The 17,142-nt window shown below is 38.4% G+C and overlaps 1 protein-coding gene across 4 annotated transcripts in view; it reads left to right on the forward strand.

Moving 5' to 3' along the window:
• The window catches only part of PCDH7 (protocadherin 7), a 797,933-nt gene extending 781,674 nt beyond the window's left edge, over positions 1-16,259 (forward strand). For all 4 annotated transcript variants that reach the window (XM_088482963.1, XM_088482965.1, XM_088482964.1 and 1 more), the window contains one exon: positions 15,344-16,259. In XM_088482963.1, coding sequence (XP_088339089.1) covers positions 15,344-15,720 — 377 coding nt within the window. In that variant the 3' untranslated portion in view covers positions 15,721-16,259. The remainder of the gene's footprint in view (positions 1-15,343) is intronic.
• Positions 16,260-17,142: the final 883 nt, after the last annotated feature.

Consider the following 17,142-nt stretch of genomic DNA (forward strand, 5'->3'; position numbering starts at 1 on the left):
TTCGGGGATGTACGCTCGCTATTTCGCACGCTCGTTAGTTAGAGGAGGGGTCGTCTGAGTTTAGGGAGGAATTTTAGATGCGAACGAAAATACGAGCGAGCCATTGAATTTAAATAATTTTGTACGTACGCCTAACGTACGTGCGCCCGCTTGCGAGTGGGTCTGAATGAGGGCCTTTATTCTCTCACAGCCGCATACAGTGTTCAACCTGTTGGTATCATTTTGGTCACACCATTGCCCAGGTCCTATTGTTCACCTTGCTCAGCACGGACTCCACAATGCTACCTAACTTTCCACAGGCCTGACTATCACCTGGCCACTTGCTGGCATCAGGGGCACTGACCACTCTCTCTAGCTCAGCTAAATAGGGAAGTTTTCTCTGAAGTGTGCAGGGTGTAACCCATCCCTGCTTCCAGGAAACACGGATTCTGTACTTGGAGTTCCCCCACTAACCTCTCTCGGACTACATCCAGGTTGTAAGCCTATAATAGTGGGTTTTCCTGGGTTCTAGACCACGTTTAGCAGTACCAGTCAAAAGTTTGGACACACCTTCTCATTCACTGGTTTTTGTTTATTTAAATTATTTTCAACATAGTAGATTAATACTGAAGACATCAAAACTATGAAAGAACACATATGGAATTATGTTGTAAACAAAAAATTGTTAAACAAATCAAAATATGTTTTATATTTTAGATTCCTCAAAGTAGCCCCCTTTTGCTTTGATAACAGCTTTGCACACTCATGGCATTCTCTCAATCAGCTTCATGAGGTAGGCTCCTGGAATGGTTTTCCGACAGTCTTGAAGGAGTTCCCAGAGGTGCTGAGCATTTGTTGGCTGCTTTTCCTTCACTCTGCAGTCCATCTCATCCCAAACCAGCTCAATTGGGTTTAGGTAGGGTGATTGTGGAGGCCAGGTCATCTGATGCAGCACTCCATCACTTTCCTTCTTGGTCAAGTAGCCCTTATTTAATCCATGTTGGGCAACATAATTCATCCGGTCGATCCATTTAGCTTCGCATTGAAGCAAAAGATTCTCTCTATTGCCTCCTCTCGGTAATGGTGGAATATGGTCCATAATTTTGTAGGTCAAGGTGGCCAACGATTGTTTTCTCTCATAAAATGTCAGGCTACCGACTGGTCACTTTCTCTACCATTAAGCTCCAGCCTATTAGCCGAACTGTGCTGCGCCATGCGTTCCCGGAATTGACACACCCAGACAAGTTCAACAGTATTTATATTGAATGAGTGCGTGTCTTATGGAGATACTGTATATATACACACATATATATATATAGTGTATATATATATATATATATATTAGGGATGTGCAGGCTCGGATAGGTTCGAGTTTGCACGTGGAGTTCGGATTTTTCCCTCCAAAAAAACGGAACTCAGAACGAGGCAAAACGTCTTCTTACATGGACGAACATCATCATTCCTGGTCTTTTGTCCAGGAATGATGATGTTCGTCCATGTAAGATGACGTTTTGCCTCGTTCTGAGTTCCGTTTTTTTGGAGGGAAAAATCCGAACTCCACGTGCAAACTCGAACCTATCCGAGCCTGCACATCCCTAATATATATATATATATATATGTAAGAATAGATCCCAGTAGAGAAAAATTATCTGATGTAATAAGCAGAGTTCCTGGTTAAGTTGAATGCATAATTAGCTTATTGCGCTAACTCCAGAAAGATGATTTAATGAGGGTCTAACATTAACCTCTCACATCAGAGCCATGTGTTTCTCACTAACCTCATGCTACAGAAAAATAGTTCATGTATAGTTGCAACCAGCAGGAAAGAGCAGAGTTACTCTGTTAGCAAATCACTCCCTACCCAAGTCTACACAATAATTATTATTTGCTTAAATTAAAAGTTTTATACAATTAGATTTAATTCCACATTTTCATTCTTATGTAAGCAAGACTATCAATTCAAGTAATCTGTCATCTAGGGATAAAAAGGAACACACGCCGACATTAACATGGTGTGGGAAGGTTAGACTGGCATTATTACTTTTTCTTATTTGATATCAATTTCAAATAAATTTGAATAGCTCTAATTATTGTGCTTGAAGATGAATGGAGGTCATGTGGGTTAGGTGTGCTCAGGGTAACTGCACAAACGGGAACACACTGTGCTGCAAGTTCAACTATAGAAATAGGAAAGTAAATCAGATAATTATGTTTCTTTTAAAAATGCAAAATAGCATTTATAGAAATATAGTAAGGATAATAGCAATGTATTGTTGCTTACCTTCCGCTGACCTCTTTTCCTCTCCTTACATTCAAAGATTAAGTTCCACCTAAATCATGAAAATTATCCACTTTTGAAAACTATCTTCTGGTCTGATAATGCTCCCTGTATCTGATGTTTTCAGTCACCTCTTTTCAGCCTCAGTTCCTTGGAATAGGAGCTACTAGAGTTGGCCATTGGGGCGAGTCATGTTGCAATACCAGTACCAGTCCAAGCTCGTACTATGTTGCCTCTGAGTTTTTGGTTTAATTCAAACCTCCTTAAATAAATATATGGAACTAATGTGCTACCTGAAAGGACAGGACTGATATTCCATCCATAACAGACAATGCTATGGATGGCTGTGAAGCTCTGTACTGAAAGCACTGAAGCTCCTCTTCCTTGGACAGTGTAATAGGAGTTTGAACCCTATTGAATTACATATCAGAAGGGTAATATGGGTCTATTGAATGAAAATTAATTTAGCAGTTTCATATTTTATAGAAATGTATCAAGCATCACATTTTGGATGCGATACATCATGCCACTGATCACAAATATAGCTGCATTTAGTAACGCTGTATGCATGAACAAGTGCGATTATAATGTGCAGACTTTCAGGTTTATGACCCTGGAGTCTTTCTGCAGCCAACACATGCACAAGCCATGGGGGACAATGGGAGAGATCTTATTGGATCCCTCTCGGTGAACAATATGGTATGAAGCCAACAGGCTTCTACTGTATTAGTCAACTTCATCTAAAGATCACATTGCCTATGGAGTATAAGCTCTGGATAATTTAGCTTTCCAGAGCTTGGTGCTTGGGGAATGCGGTGAAACCTGCAAAAACTGCAGTTTTCTGAGTTTTGACCACGTTTGGTAGCGTTTGTTGTGGGACAGCACCATTTGTTTGCTTCCTGCACTATTTACATGCAAAAGGTCTCAATGGAGTGTCCTCCACTAAACCCCCACCCTCATCAGCCAATGCAAGCTGGTTGCACACCACATGTCAAATGCAGTGTCATCAGCATTAGGTTATTGTCTTTGTAACCATCCTAAAGCTCCTAAGATCCAAATATCAGAAAGTAAATATGATATACTTAGAAAGAATACTTTACCCATGATCACCATAATCTCACACAAGTTTAGCTCTAACATATCTCTATTAGCCTAGGATATCCCTAACAGGGAATGCAAAGGTTTAAAGGTATGTATACAATATATCTCCATGGTCTTGCCGAGCAAAACAAGATTACTTCCATGTTTGAGAAACCTTTGAGAGAGTTGTATTCTGTCTATGCTGTTACAGTGCAGTTTTCACTGGCTTCAACATTTTTTATAACACTTTAGTTTATAGCATAAATTATTATGGCAACTACAATTAAAAGAATACAATAATACATGTAAACAGTGTTTTTGTGCAGTAACTGTACAATTTTCTGGTCATTGCAGAACACTGTGAATTGGGTCTCTCTGTGACCAATTCAAGTCTTATTATCAGTGTCCCTTCATTTTTAGGGGGAGAGGTATTAAATCTTTTAAGGAGGGAAGGTGGAGAAGTTACCTATAGCAACCAATCAGCTTCTAGCTATAATTTTATTGAATGTACTTGATTAATGATAGGTAGAAGCTTATTGGTTGCTATAAGTAACTTTTGCACTAGTCCACTTTAGAATGTTTGATACATCTCCTCTTTAACCAGTTGCCTATAGTGGTTGCACCATTTGTGGCCACACCAGGCTGTGTGTTACCTGACATGGTCACAAAAAATCTATCCGAATGCCCACTGGGCGGCTGATAAAATATATTCTTTCAGGGACCTCCTGGCCCATCTGTATCCCTGCATCCTCCTCTAGTGTCTGTCATGCTGATCGGGCAGCCCGGGAGGACCACCCACCTGGTGGCTGCTCAGAGGAGCAGCAACTGGGGAAATGCAGTAACACAATCGATGGTCCGATATTTCGACAACCGATATGAGAAATCCATACTAATGTTATGTGTTAAAAATATATATTTTTTAAAATAAAATTGTATTGGATAAGTTGTAAATGATGTTCTTCACCTAATTCAATCATAAAAAAAACCCAGACAATTTCTGAGCATTTTTTGGAAAAGATATTAGCCAGTTAAGTGCTTAAACAGAACACTGTGCCACATTTGTCAAGGTGTTTACTTTCATATTCTTGATTTTTATGCCAAAAGTAATAATACATTTGACGTAATCCAATAGATGCATCAGAAGTGATGTGAAAATGGGGCATATGGGAAAATGGTTGTTTTTATCGTAACCCTTGTGTTATTTCTAACTTTTCATATAAGAAAAAAGACTATTTACTTTTCCACCTAAAACCTAAGGGAAAGATTTATTTTAGTTGTAGAAATAGCATATTTTCCCTTTAACAAAGCAAATCTGTTTTTCCACTGCAGATGATTGGATGTGAAATTTCTTTGAAAGTATATTGTTGACGGTGGGCAAGAACAGATATTCACAAAATGGCCTGTAGGCTTGAAATCTATCCTCACTCTGTCAAGAATAGTTACAGTTTACTATTTTGATCCAACCTTTACACTGGAAAGATTGATTTTTTGTTTGATTTTTTTTCTAAACAGGTCAAAAGGCTGCTGTAAAGTGTGTATGTGTGTTTACACAAACACGCATACACACACATAGACAATAAAAAATATGAACTAAATAAAAATAAAAGTCACAGGTCACCATATCAGTCTTACAAAACTGATTAAACGTTTCTGGAAAATAATTATTACTTAAACCGAGGCAGCAAGAGATATACAACTTCCTTCAGACCCTTGGACAATTCTCCTTGGATTGCCAATATAACCTTATTATCCCCTGAAGAATAAACTCATAACTCACCTCTTATCAGCAGCTAGATGCTCACTGGTAGCTGAATGGAGTTAAAAAAAGATAAACCTCCCACTGGAGATGATCACTTTCTCAGGTTGGTGTACAGTATACAACATACAGCAATGTGTTTAAAAGTTAACTTTGGGAATGAAGATGCACATCTGATAAATTCCCTTGCAGTAACGGGCTTGGGAAACCAAATATAACTTAGCGTGAGTCCTCTACTATACACACTTTTAGGAGGAAATTTTCACTGTGGTTGAGGATTTCATGCATCTCGGGTGTCATCTACAGTATATGCGCCACAAACGTAGTACCACGGGCAGTGTTGGTATATTCATGTGCATCGTATTAAGGGGCTGATTATGAGATTTACGAGAATGTAATCGCAACTGCATTCTCTCACCTATCACAGTTGCTAAAATATGCTAATGGCTTCCTAAGCATAGCCGAACATAGGGACGCCCCCTGCTGCCTTTTTATATCAACGTAAACATCGAGGCATATCAGGCAGTCACGCAGCATGTAATTCAAATCTGGCCTGCCTCCAACACTGCAGCTCTCCTTACACGCAGAAAGCGATCATGCTATGGAGGAGATCACAATGGCTAATTTATGCATGACCATGAGACAGCGTTTAAACGGTCCAACGCGTCTGCGTTTTTCTACCCACCTCCCCTTACCACTCCCAAATGCTGACTACCTGTCACTCACTTTGTGAGTGGTTCCTCTGTAAAAGCGTATTTGCAATGAAATCGCTGCACGTGCGCACTGCGGATTTTGTGCAAGTACAGTGACTAACAAGTGCTCCATCTGTGTAAATATCGGCTTTGTGATAATCTCAGAATTAGGCCCTAAGTGCATTCACTAAATTCAATCATATGTACATATTTGTTTTATCTTCAAGCCGTAACTTAGTATATCTTGTGTAGTGCCTGTAAGCCACAATAATGTGCAATAGTCAACCATTTGCTGTTCTCATCTGTATAAGGAATCACTAGTCAGTGACCTTTAGAGCTATTAAATGCTACAAATTCCTCTGGTTCTAAGTGCTTATAAATTCCTGTGCAGTTGCTGTTGTCTGTGGGTACCTGGAAATAATTTCTATGTCAGGCACTGAAACGGAAAAGTAACCTGTACGTGATGGCACTTGTGCCACTATGCAGAGGTCTCCGATGACTGCGGGGAATAGTAATAATGGTATTCATTGAAATCTGCATATTATGTGTACAATATGAAGAGCATGAAGCATTATATTTGCTAATGTGTAATGATAACAATGGATTATTTAAGTAGCTGTCATATGCAGTGCATAGTCTATAAAGTATATGTAATGGTTCAAATACAGTTATTGCAATGCCACCACCTCTAAATAATTGTTTGAGGCTTACATGTATAAAGAGAAACTCGCCTTGGCATATAGTATAAGCTATTGTGTCAGATCACAAAGGCAGGTGAAACCCCATATTGTAGTTAACACCATCCTTCTATTGTCATAGCAACCAATCACATTATGTCATTATTTTCTTGCACAGCAAAAACAATAATGTCTGATTGATTGCTATGAGCTACAGTACATCATATTCATGCACATAGTATCTTTTTATATGAACTTGATTATGTTATTAAAACTTATACTTAGGGGTAAATTTACTGAGCTGAGAGTTTGCAAACTCTGGAGAGTTTGGGCATTTTTTCCTACTCTCAAATTTACTAATGTCAAACTCGGGAGAAAGATCTCATTTACTATGGGAAAATACTGGAGAGTTGGCAAACTCTCTTCAATTCACCATTGGCAAAACTTGAGAACCTTTTCACTAGTGAAGATAGGATTCTGGAATTTACCAAGCAGTTTCTAAACTCTCATGAGAAGGGAAAACTCGTCAAATAAATACACCTGCCTGTGTTCTGTGAGTTTGGCAGAAACCTACACAGATCACTGTGATCCATGTATGTTTCTGCTTCTAAATAGGAAAGAAAAGGTTAAAAGTTTCTTAAAAAATTACATTGGGGCCCCCCCTAAGCTTAACCAGCCCCAGACTTGCCAGCCTCTCTTGGTTTCTAAAATTACGGGGAACAAAATGTGTAGAGTTCCACCATAATTTAGGAACCAACACCAGGCTGCAGAACCAGACCTGGTTTTAAATATAGTGGGAATAAATTGCGTAGGGTACCCTCTATATTTAAAACCAGCACCAGACCCAAAAAGGACCGGGCAATAATGCCACAGCCCGTAGACCCTTTCACTGGGGCTCCGGGCCAATGCATTATCAGCACAAGCCGGTCAGGCCAAGCCGGGGATCTCAGGGGAGGTGGGGACCCTCGAAAAAAGGCCCAGACTCAGGCCCAGACCAATCACTGTCTAATTGTTAGACAAGCCTCTGCAAAGGCTGCCCACATTCCCTCTGGGGGCTGGCCACACCCCTAAGTATGTGCCCCTATCATTGCATTCATCTGGTGGGGCCTCAGTTTGACACTGCACACACAGCTTAAATTCAGTTATTTAAAAGCAAATGAACCTACTGTAGCAGTATTTTTTAAAATGAAGGAGCAAATCATTGAGGACATGCAAGATCCACACAGGGTGCTCTCCAGTTGAAATCAAATCCAGGGTTCCAGGCTGCGAGGCAACAATGCTAGCCACTGTGCAACCATGTCACGACAAACAGTTGCTCCTTAAGCCCTTAACCATAGCACTGTATTCTGTCTTTATCATGATATGGCCTCTCTGCACTGAGCAACTTTTAGCTTATCTGCATGATACCACAGTGTCTTTACCAGACACACACAATACAGCCAGCTCTGACTCTCTATATATACTGTACCAAGCTAACCAAAGGCAAATTACAAGCTACAGGTACTATGGAGGGACAGACAAGTTATTATCAAAAATGTAATGTTAGTGACATACACTAAAATATATTACACTAAGCCACATTTTATCCATACTGACTGACATTCTGGCAGCCCCCTCCCAGGAGACTTGCCTACTCATGCAGGATGCTGGCAGTGGCACACAATTTTTGGGAGGCTCCCGGTAGGCAAGTATGAATATTGTATTGTAAAATAATATTAGCAAAGAAAACAAATTATCCACTCTCCGAACCTTTTAGGGAGTTGGAGCAACAATAGATGTATGGTGATGAACACTTGAATTTTCTTGTTGTGTTTCCTTCGTACTGTGTAGAACTCCCAAGAGAAAGTGGTTTAAGAATTGATGTGCTGACAAATGTCAATATTTCTGTTATCCATCACTAAGGGAAGAAACTGTAGGAGTCCGGAATGCAGCTGAATTCATATGTATTGTTAAGGACAGATGTAGCTGAAGTGCAGAGCTGCAGGGGCATGTAAACTAGACGTGGGTTCACTTCCATGTTTTGGTTTTGGAACTGGATTCATCTGTGTCTTTTGGTTTTGGAAAATCACCCTCAAGTGTTTTAGATTTGGTTTTGCATTTGGATTTAAAAAAAATATATATAAAATGTTTTTAAAAAAACAGCTAAAATCATGTAATTTTTGCAATCCGAAAAACAAAATTCGGATTTAAAATCCGAATTTTGAACCACTGGAAGATCAGAACCGTGACTCAGATTTATCCAGATTTTCTCAGGAGATTAGAACTGCGACTTAGATCTGTCCGGATTCATGAAATTATGAAATCTCGCAACTGTTATAAATCACTGGCTACTCCACAAACACATTTATTTATGTTTCTTGAGGGTACACTGTTTATTTTGCCCTGGACATTTGAAACATATTAGATGTGTACTATAGAACAGTCATTGGAGTTTTTCAAGAGGATGAAAAGGATTTCATACTGTTTTGACCATGTTTAAAAAGCATCGAAAAAGTATAAAATTTATGTACAGAAAGAAGATTAACATTTTCTGGAGAGGTTTCACAACAAATTAATTAGCAATATAAGTATGCTATTTCTAAACTATCATAAAAAAAAAAGATCATAAGACTTTTTGCAAAGTGAATACATGTTATAACTTATATTTTTCATGCTATTTTAGCAAATGAAATAATATGTAGTGTTAATGGTGTATTGTAAATTAAATAGCAACATATAAATGCACAGAAATTATCACAATTGGTAGCATGGTGGCACAGTGGTTGCCATTGTTCTTTCACAGTCCCGAGGTCATGGATTCAAATCTCACCTAGGCCCTACCATGTTCTCTCTGTGTTTTGAGTTTATTTCTTCCCAAATACACAAAACATAGATATGATACAGTAACTGACCGATGACACAAAAATGGACCCTAGTGTTTGAGTGATGGGCATTTTGGGTACTATTTATCAAAGCAATTTTAGGAGGGATATATAGTATCAAGCAGTGAAAAAAGTGTACAAATGCCCATAGCAACCACATAGCTTCTACCTATTGTTTTACAGTGCTTGACAAATGCTACCTCAAAGCTTCCGATCAACAGTGCTTAGTCATCCCAATAGTTTCTATGGGGCTTGTGTAATGGTGCTATTTAACAAGCTCCAAACGGATTACCTTATTGGAGTTTAGATTATACTATCTGAAGATGCCATTAGACCACTTACCTCCGTGAGGTAAAAACGGATGGATAGGGGCCTTCTTATCCCTAACTGGTGGGCTTCCCGATGCCCATTACAGGATTTGCATTGCATGGTATACACAGTCGCATAGTGGGGGTGAACTCAGAAGTACAGTGATACTGTAGCTATTGTTTTACTTTTTCTCACTGAAGGAACGGGCTCTTGTTGGAGTCCATATGCCAGCATATACACTTATAATTTGGCACGAAACACCCCCATACCTTTTAAACTGCTGCAATATTTTCAGGGCCTGCAAATCTTAGTAAATAGGCCCCTGAGACTGCAAGCTTCAATGAGACAAGGACTAATGTGAATGGTTAAATATTTTCTGTACAGTGCAGCGTAATATGGTGGCACTATATAAATAAATTATAATAATAATGCAAAAAAAAATCCAGGACCACCTGAACTTGCTGTTCACGCCATACCCCCACATAAGAAAAAGATTTCACTCCAAACCCCTTTTTTTCAAAGTCTGGAGCTGTAAATTGTTCACGTTTTACAATTGTGCATTACATAATGGGGTTCATCCTTCAGTGGCTTTTGCAGTGCAAATATGAATATCGCTTATTTGTCCAGGTGTGCTTGATTCCTGTATAACTTTGGCAAATGTCTGTGGTTGTGCCTGAGAGTAAAACAAACACTTTGTGAGCTAAATGTGTGCATGGTCTACAGTATACTGTATGCTCTTTGTGCAAAGGTGCTAAGCAATAGCTACTTGTGTTCATACTGTATGTCACCTCTTCCCTTATTAAATCAAGATGACAGTAGAACTTATCAGGTTAATCAGCCTGCATGGATTTTTAGTAACCATGTGCAACGAATGTACACTGGCAAAGGTCTGAAAGGAAATAAAGATGTATTCTGAATAAACACTGTTCCCTCATTCACATGAAGGCATGTCTTCAGTGCACAATGTCATTTGTCACTTTTCTCAGGTGTTGCGAATTGTTGATAGCAAAGGCAGGTGAATTACTTTACAAGCACAAAACTCAAGTGCTAACACTACATGAACATGATCACAAACATTGCAAAAGGTTTACAAAAGGAGTGTTTTACCACATTGTTTGGTACTTTCATGGGTGGGACAAACAATCTATGAAACCTATGATGCTCTGTATTTGAATTCATATATTGTATTTCTTTACTCTGCTTCTCCTCTACGTGTAATCACATTTCCATGTGCTGATCATCCCACCCATTGTAACCTATGTAGTGTACCCAAGATATCTGCCTTGTCTGGTACATTGATAAGTGTGATGAGTAATCAGTGGAATTTATAATTTTGTGGATAACTGTTTTTTTGTTGTTCTTGTATATAGCTAAAGTGTAATCACATCTCTGTGTATTGCTTATTCCAACCCATTGTAACCTATGGAGTGCACCCAAGATGGCTGCCTTACCTGTTACTTTTGGGTGGGAATGTGCAATCTGCAGAACAGGTAATTCTACGGGTATCCTCTACTTTCTACTTCACATGTTGTCTGCCACCACTATAACTATTGTAGTGCACCCAAGATGGCTACCTTTTATGTAATATGGTTTCTATTCTGAGGTGAATATATCACTTCCTAATATTTTTGTAATTTTTGAGGCAATAACAATTCCTTCAAGGAGCTGTTTGTCCTCTTACTGTGTATCGTTCACAGATTAACTGCTGTAGTGAACAAGCACCAGTTCTTCTACTGCTAGGCAATGATGTATCTATAATGAGAGCACCATACTTGCCTACTCTCCCGAAATGGCCGGGAACCTCCTGATAATTGGGTGCCTCACCCGGTTCCCCGGGAGAGTGGGCAAATCTCCTGGCTGACACCAATAAATACATTTCAAATTGAGATTTTAAGACCCCATAGCTTATTATGGATACTTTTAATGGGAGTAATCTGATCTAATGGCTGTCTTGCTGCTTTTTCCATAAGGTGAATACAGTACAGGGTCATTTGCCATGAGCTTTGAATGCCATCGTCTTTTGAAAATGTTCAATGTTGGTTGTATTTCCTTAGGGTTCTATGGGCCTGATTCTGTAAGGATCATAATTGCAAAGCTGTACGCCGGCAGCTTTGCAATTGTGACCCTTTCAAATATGGTAATACAGCAGGAGGCATCACGCCTCCTGTGCATTACTTATCCCAGCTGCGTTGACCAACGCAGCATCGGATAATGTGCATACCATCAGCTGGCTGCGGTGACCCATGGGGTCCCGGAACAGGCTGCCGCAGTTTAGAGGAAGAGGCCAGGAAATCTCCATCAGCCGACGGAGATCCTGGCTTTTTACCTCCCCCGCAATGGCGGCGACACGCCACTGTTTCAGGAAACGGAGGGAATCGGCGGCCCCTCGCCACCCACAAATGGCAGCAGACTGTCAATCACTGAGTCTGCTACCAGTCTGTGAGCAAGTTAGCAGGGCCAAATGTGCACACTCGCAGAATATGTCCCGCACCTGCACAGATTCCCAAACATTGGGAATCTGCGTTCAGCAGTGCACTAGTGTGCACTGCTGAATCAGGCTCTATGTTTGTATGTTGTAGTAACTATTTATTTCCATGTATTTGACTATCCTTTTCCTAAGTAAAAGGTACTCTTTTCTCAGCAAACGTGACCAATATCAAATGTTCTGTTCATTATAGTGATAAATGATGTAATTCACAGAGAATGTCAAAAACTGGTGCATTCAAATGAATTCCAGAATGATGTATTATTGTGTGACAAAATGGTTGGCTAACAATACATTAGGAAAAAATATCTAAAGACACTCATATTCCCTTTGTATTATGCTAAATTGCTTTTACATAAATGTAGAAATTGATGTAGTGTTACATGACAAGAATAAAAGAGAATACATTGTGAGAAGCAAACAACATGATAAACCTACCTTGTTTTAATTAGTACGATCATTAAGGGCCGGATTCAGAGATGTACACTAGGCCGATGTTTTTGCAGCTGAGAGATTATCAGCAATCTGCGCATGTCTCTCAGTCACACTGTGTATGTGAAAAGATATATTATCTTAGTTGCTCATAGCAACTTTTTACTCTCAGTGTGATTGACAGGCAGGGAGTATTTGGGGGAGGTAACAGGGTGTGGTGGCAAAGAATGCAAGAGCGTCGCAACTGTTTTTGGGGTGTGCCACAGCCTGCGCCTGCGATCCCGTATGCAGTGAATATGGCTCCGGCATCTCAGTTCCTTCGGCCAATCTGAGTAGCCATAGGGTACTCAGAACTGCGATGATCAAATGACCTGTGACCTAAGCTGTGTCTTTGTACGCAGATGCTTGGATGTGCAAAATACAAATCCCGGTGGCTGCGACATTTGCAATTTTTTGCACAGCAGCTGCATACACAGATGCAGCAGCGGCGACATTAGCGTAAATCTCTGAATCAGGCCCTAAGATCTCTAAACCTACAATAGAAGATGATCCTCTATGTACGTTGTCACAATTATGTACTGTAAACTAAGCACTGTAGTTCTGCACCACTGCTTCCTGCTGCTCAAGGAGCCATTGTGCATAAGTGTTAGAAGGACACAATACAGTGGCAGCTCCAGAGGTGGGGATGCAGCACAGTCCAAAATTCAAATAGGGGAGCTACACCAACTGCCAGTAAGTCCTGGCTAGGCAATGTTTGGAAGCGTTTGTGGTGGCAGTTGGTGCGGCTTCCCTATTTGAATTTTGGACTGCGCTGCAGCCCCACCTCTGGAGCCTCCACTGAGCTTAGGTGATATGTTTTCTGGGCATGTGCAGAATGATTTCTATTTACTTAATGCTTATGAAAATTGGCATAGGTCTTACTCTGCATCAACTCTTGTGTGTGCTCATTTTAGCTAGATTCATTTATTACACTTTTCTGGGCTTAGTGTAGAGACATTATTCACTGGGGTGCTATAATATTGGCTTAAGTTGGTGTCACATGAGTAACTATGAAGGCAACAGTTTTTCAGCCAGAAAAATAAAGCAATGTGAAGCTTGTTTAGTCACTCATACAGGCAAACGTGAAACATGAAAGATCTACAGTACATGAAGTCTCTCAATAGATTAATCATTTTCTATTATTTTCTTTGTATGTTTCTACTCATAAGTGTACTGATGTAGTCACCCTGAAGTTCTGTGTCATCTCTGGTATACTGTTACAGGTTTCATGGCAGGGGTACAATCTAGATAGATAGCTAAAAAACATTCACCAGCCCAGCGCTCAAACAATTTAATGCAACTTGCACTGGACCTTCGTTAAGATTGTATGATATAACAAAGAGATGTGGCACTTAATGACTAAGAAAAAAATTAGAAAAGAAATCAGATATTTCAGTTTATTGTTAAACTTTCATCAGGAGTAAAAAAAAGTAAAGATTTATCTTTTGTGCTGGCAACCATGCACTAATGTTTCAAAAAGTTTCTGGCTTATCTAAATATTGTTTTGCAGATGTATATTTTGGCTTTTTGATGAGGTTGTTAAAATGGTTTCTTTCAGACAACTCTTACATGTAGTGTTTTTAACTAAGCAATCATATATTCTAAACCTATGAAGCACTACTCTGGTGTTAGCTTAAATTTTCTGGCTTTTAATTTATGATCAGTGCTCGCAGATATTGTCTACTTTTTCACATTCTTGCCTTAAATACAATATTATTTCTAGCAGTGACAATTCCAAACAGCACACATTTATATATATAATATTTATAGCCTTCCTATGCTTCATAACAGACCATTCTATTTAATTTTTTGGTCTTCTGTGATCTGTTTAGAGATAACCATGGTTGTTGAAAGCAGGCACTTGTTTTTAATTCAACTTCACCTGGCTTAAAGTTTATCAAATCAATTAAAGGTTGAATCCCTTGAGAAAGTATTAATCAGCTGGAAGGGTTCCCAAACTTTATCACAGGCCACATTCCGTGTTTTTAATCTGTTTATTACATAAACAGTATTTGTGCATCCAAAACAGAAAACAAATATATTATATTTCATGTTATGCCCAGCAGAGATGTAGTAAATTATTTTCACTTATTTCAGTGAGACAATAAACTTGACCATGGAAGCTAAAGCTGTGCATAAAATGTAATATATTATGAATTGCTTATTTTGCACTGTAGAGTTGTCATATTTATTATCTGACTGTTCCTTGCCTATGTCATTTTGAGGCATTGTCACAGTAACCTAAAAATAAATATTGGTAAGCACTGAAATAATCAACTACTGTAAGCCATAGATCTTAATAGGAAAATATAGTATTTAGTACCGTTATAAGTTTACTCATGCTTTAAAAAGTACAAAACAAACAAAAAGCTTTTAGACATATTTGTGTTCAAATTTCTGTAGCTTTTCCATAGTTATAACAGATTGAACTTTTCTTATTCTTTCCCAATGGAATTTAGCTTGTGCAGTATAGCAAATTGAAGTTTAAATAAATTTGTTTAGGTTACTTGAAGATAAGGTCTGTAAAATGTGTTAGATTATAGAAGGTAAGATTTTTTTTATTGTATTTATAAATGCTGAACATTCAAATGACATAAAATGCAACATTCTTACATTATTCTGCACAATTTTCCTGATAATTGAGGACAAAATAACAGAAAGGTTCAACTTATAGTAACTTTTAGATGTAAATACATTTATATTGCATGCTTAGTTTTTACTTTCGAATTAACAATTTTTTTACTCTACCTTTCAGACTCAAGACCTTTGCCGGATGTAGCTTTAACTGGAAAATGCACAAGAGAATGTGATGAATATGGGCACTCTGACTCCTGTTGGATGCCGGTTCGTACATCCCCTGAAAGGAAGCCGAAAAACCAGCCAAAGCTCTCCACGTTTATGCCGGTTGATGAACGAGACAGCCAAGAAAAGCTGGCCAACGGAGAAGTTTCACTCATGGGCGATCGCAACAGAAATCTACTTAGCAAAAAGTTGGCATCATATGAGACCATCAACGTAGCTACCTACAGTAAAAGTGAAGAAGCCAATCCTGAGGATATTCCCCTTACACAAACAGGGGAGTACAAGCCATCTCCTGTCAACACTTTAACTAGAAGAGAAGTTTATCTGTAAAGCTATTTGAAGCGACAGGGTTCTTTCATATTAAACAAGCAAGAATATAAGGCAAAACTTTACAGTCGTAACAATACAACTCAGAAATATGAGGGGGCCACCAAAGAGACAAAAGCTTTGCCTGCCACTTTTGCCTGAAAACCAGGCAATTATCATGTCTGCTTAAATATATTGTGATATGTAGAGACCACTATTATTACTTGCATGTGTTAGCCCTTCCACTGCTGTTCTTTTCACTAAATTTACGGTTGCAAGACAATTTCATGGTAACTGACAATTTTAGTCATATGCAGAAGCATGTAACATAGTATTTTAATTGTGACTTATCGTGAATTAGTTCACTTATTAACAGCTCAATCAACTATAATCAATACATATCAGGGCAACACAAACTACAAACAAAAATCCTTGCACAATTACTAGTTAGCTGAAATAACTTGTATGTGATCAAAACATGTCAGGGGACTATAAAATAACAATGAAACCCATACATAATAAAAAATTAGCTTATATATATATATATATATATATCCAGCAAACCTTCTAAAAATAGAAGCAGGCGGCACTCATCCGGACTTCATAGAAAAAGGAAGGAGTTTATTATTCCATATAAGCCGACGTTTCAAGGCCTGAACGGCCTTGTCATCAGGGTGTAAAGAGATGACAAGGCCGTTCAGGCATTGAAACGTCGGCTTATAAATAATAAACTCCTTCCTTTTTCTATGAAGTCCGGATGAGTGCCGTCTGCTTCTATTTTTAGAAGGTTTGCTGGATAGATTTTCTATTTAGGAAGGCACCACGGCGACTACGTTTTGTTTATCCAGAGTGCCCATCTACATGCAGTTATATATATATGTATATATATATATATATATATATATATATATACATATATGTGTATATATATACAGTATATATATATATATATATATATATATATATATATATGGTCAAAGTAATAATAGAAAATAATCATAATTTTATTTATGTAGTGCTATTTTTCCAATAGGATTCAGGGCACTAAAGCACATAATTATTTTTTATTTGAATAAAGTAGAAAATCAAATCACTGACACTTTTGGGTAATTGTGAAAAACAGTACATGGTAACTATTATCCAATGAATTGACCATAACAATAATAGTGTTTATATTTGGCCAATGAAATAAGTTTGGAAACTAGACTTTATCATTTCAACAAGTATTAGGGACACATATATTTTTCATGTTCATGGCATAGGTCAGAAGCACTTGTGCGGATGTGGTTTTAGACAGTCAAAAACAATCTTACGTTTTTAAATGAGAATTGCCATGTATTTTTTTAACCTTACCCAGACAATCTACTTTAAAAAAAAAGTATATTGTGTTCCAGTGTTTTTTACTCCTATATCACAAATAGCAATAAAAACTAAACTACAGGTTTC

The sequence above is a fragment of the Taudactylus pleione genome, unplaced genomic scaffold (genome assembly GCF_031769625.1).
Source record: "Taudactylus pleione unplaced genomic scaffold, aTauple2 ptg000302l, whole genome shotgun sequence".
Taxonomy (NCBI): Eukaryota; Metazoa; Chordata; class Amphibia; order Anura; family Myobatrachidae; genus Taudactylus; species Taudactylus pleione.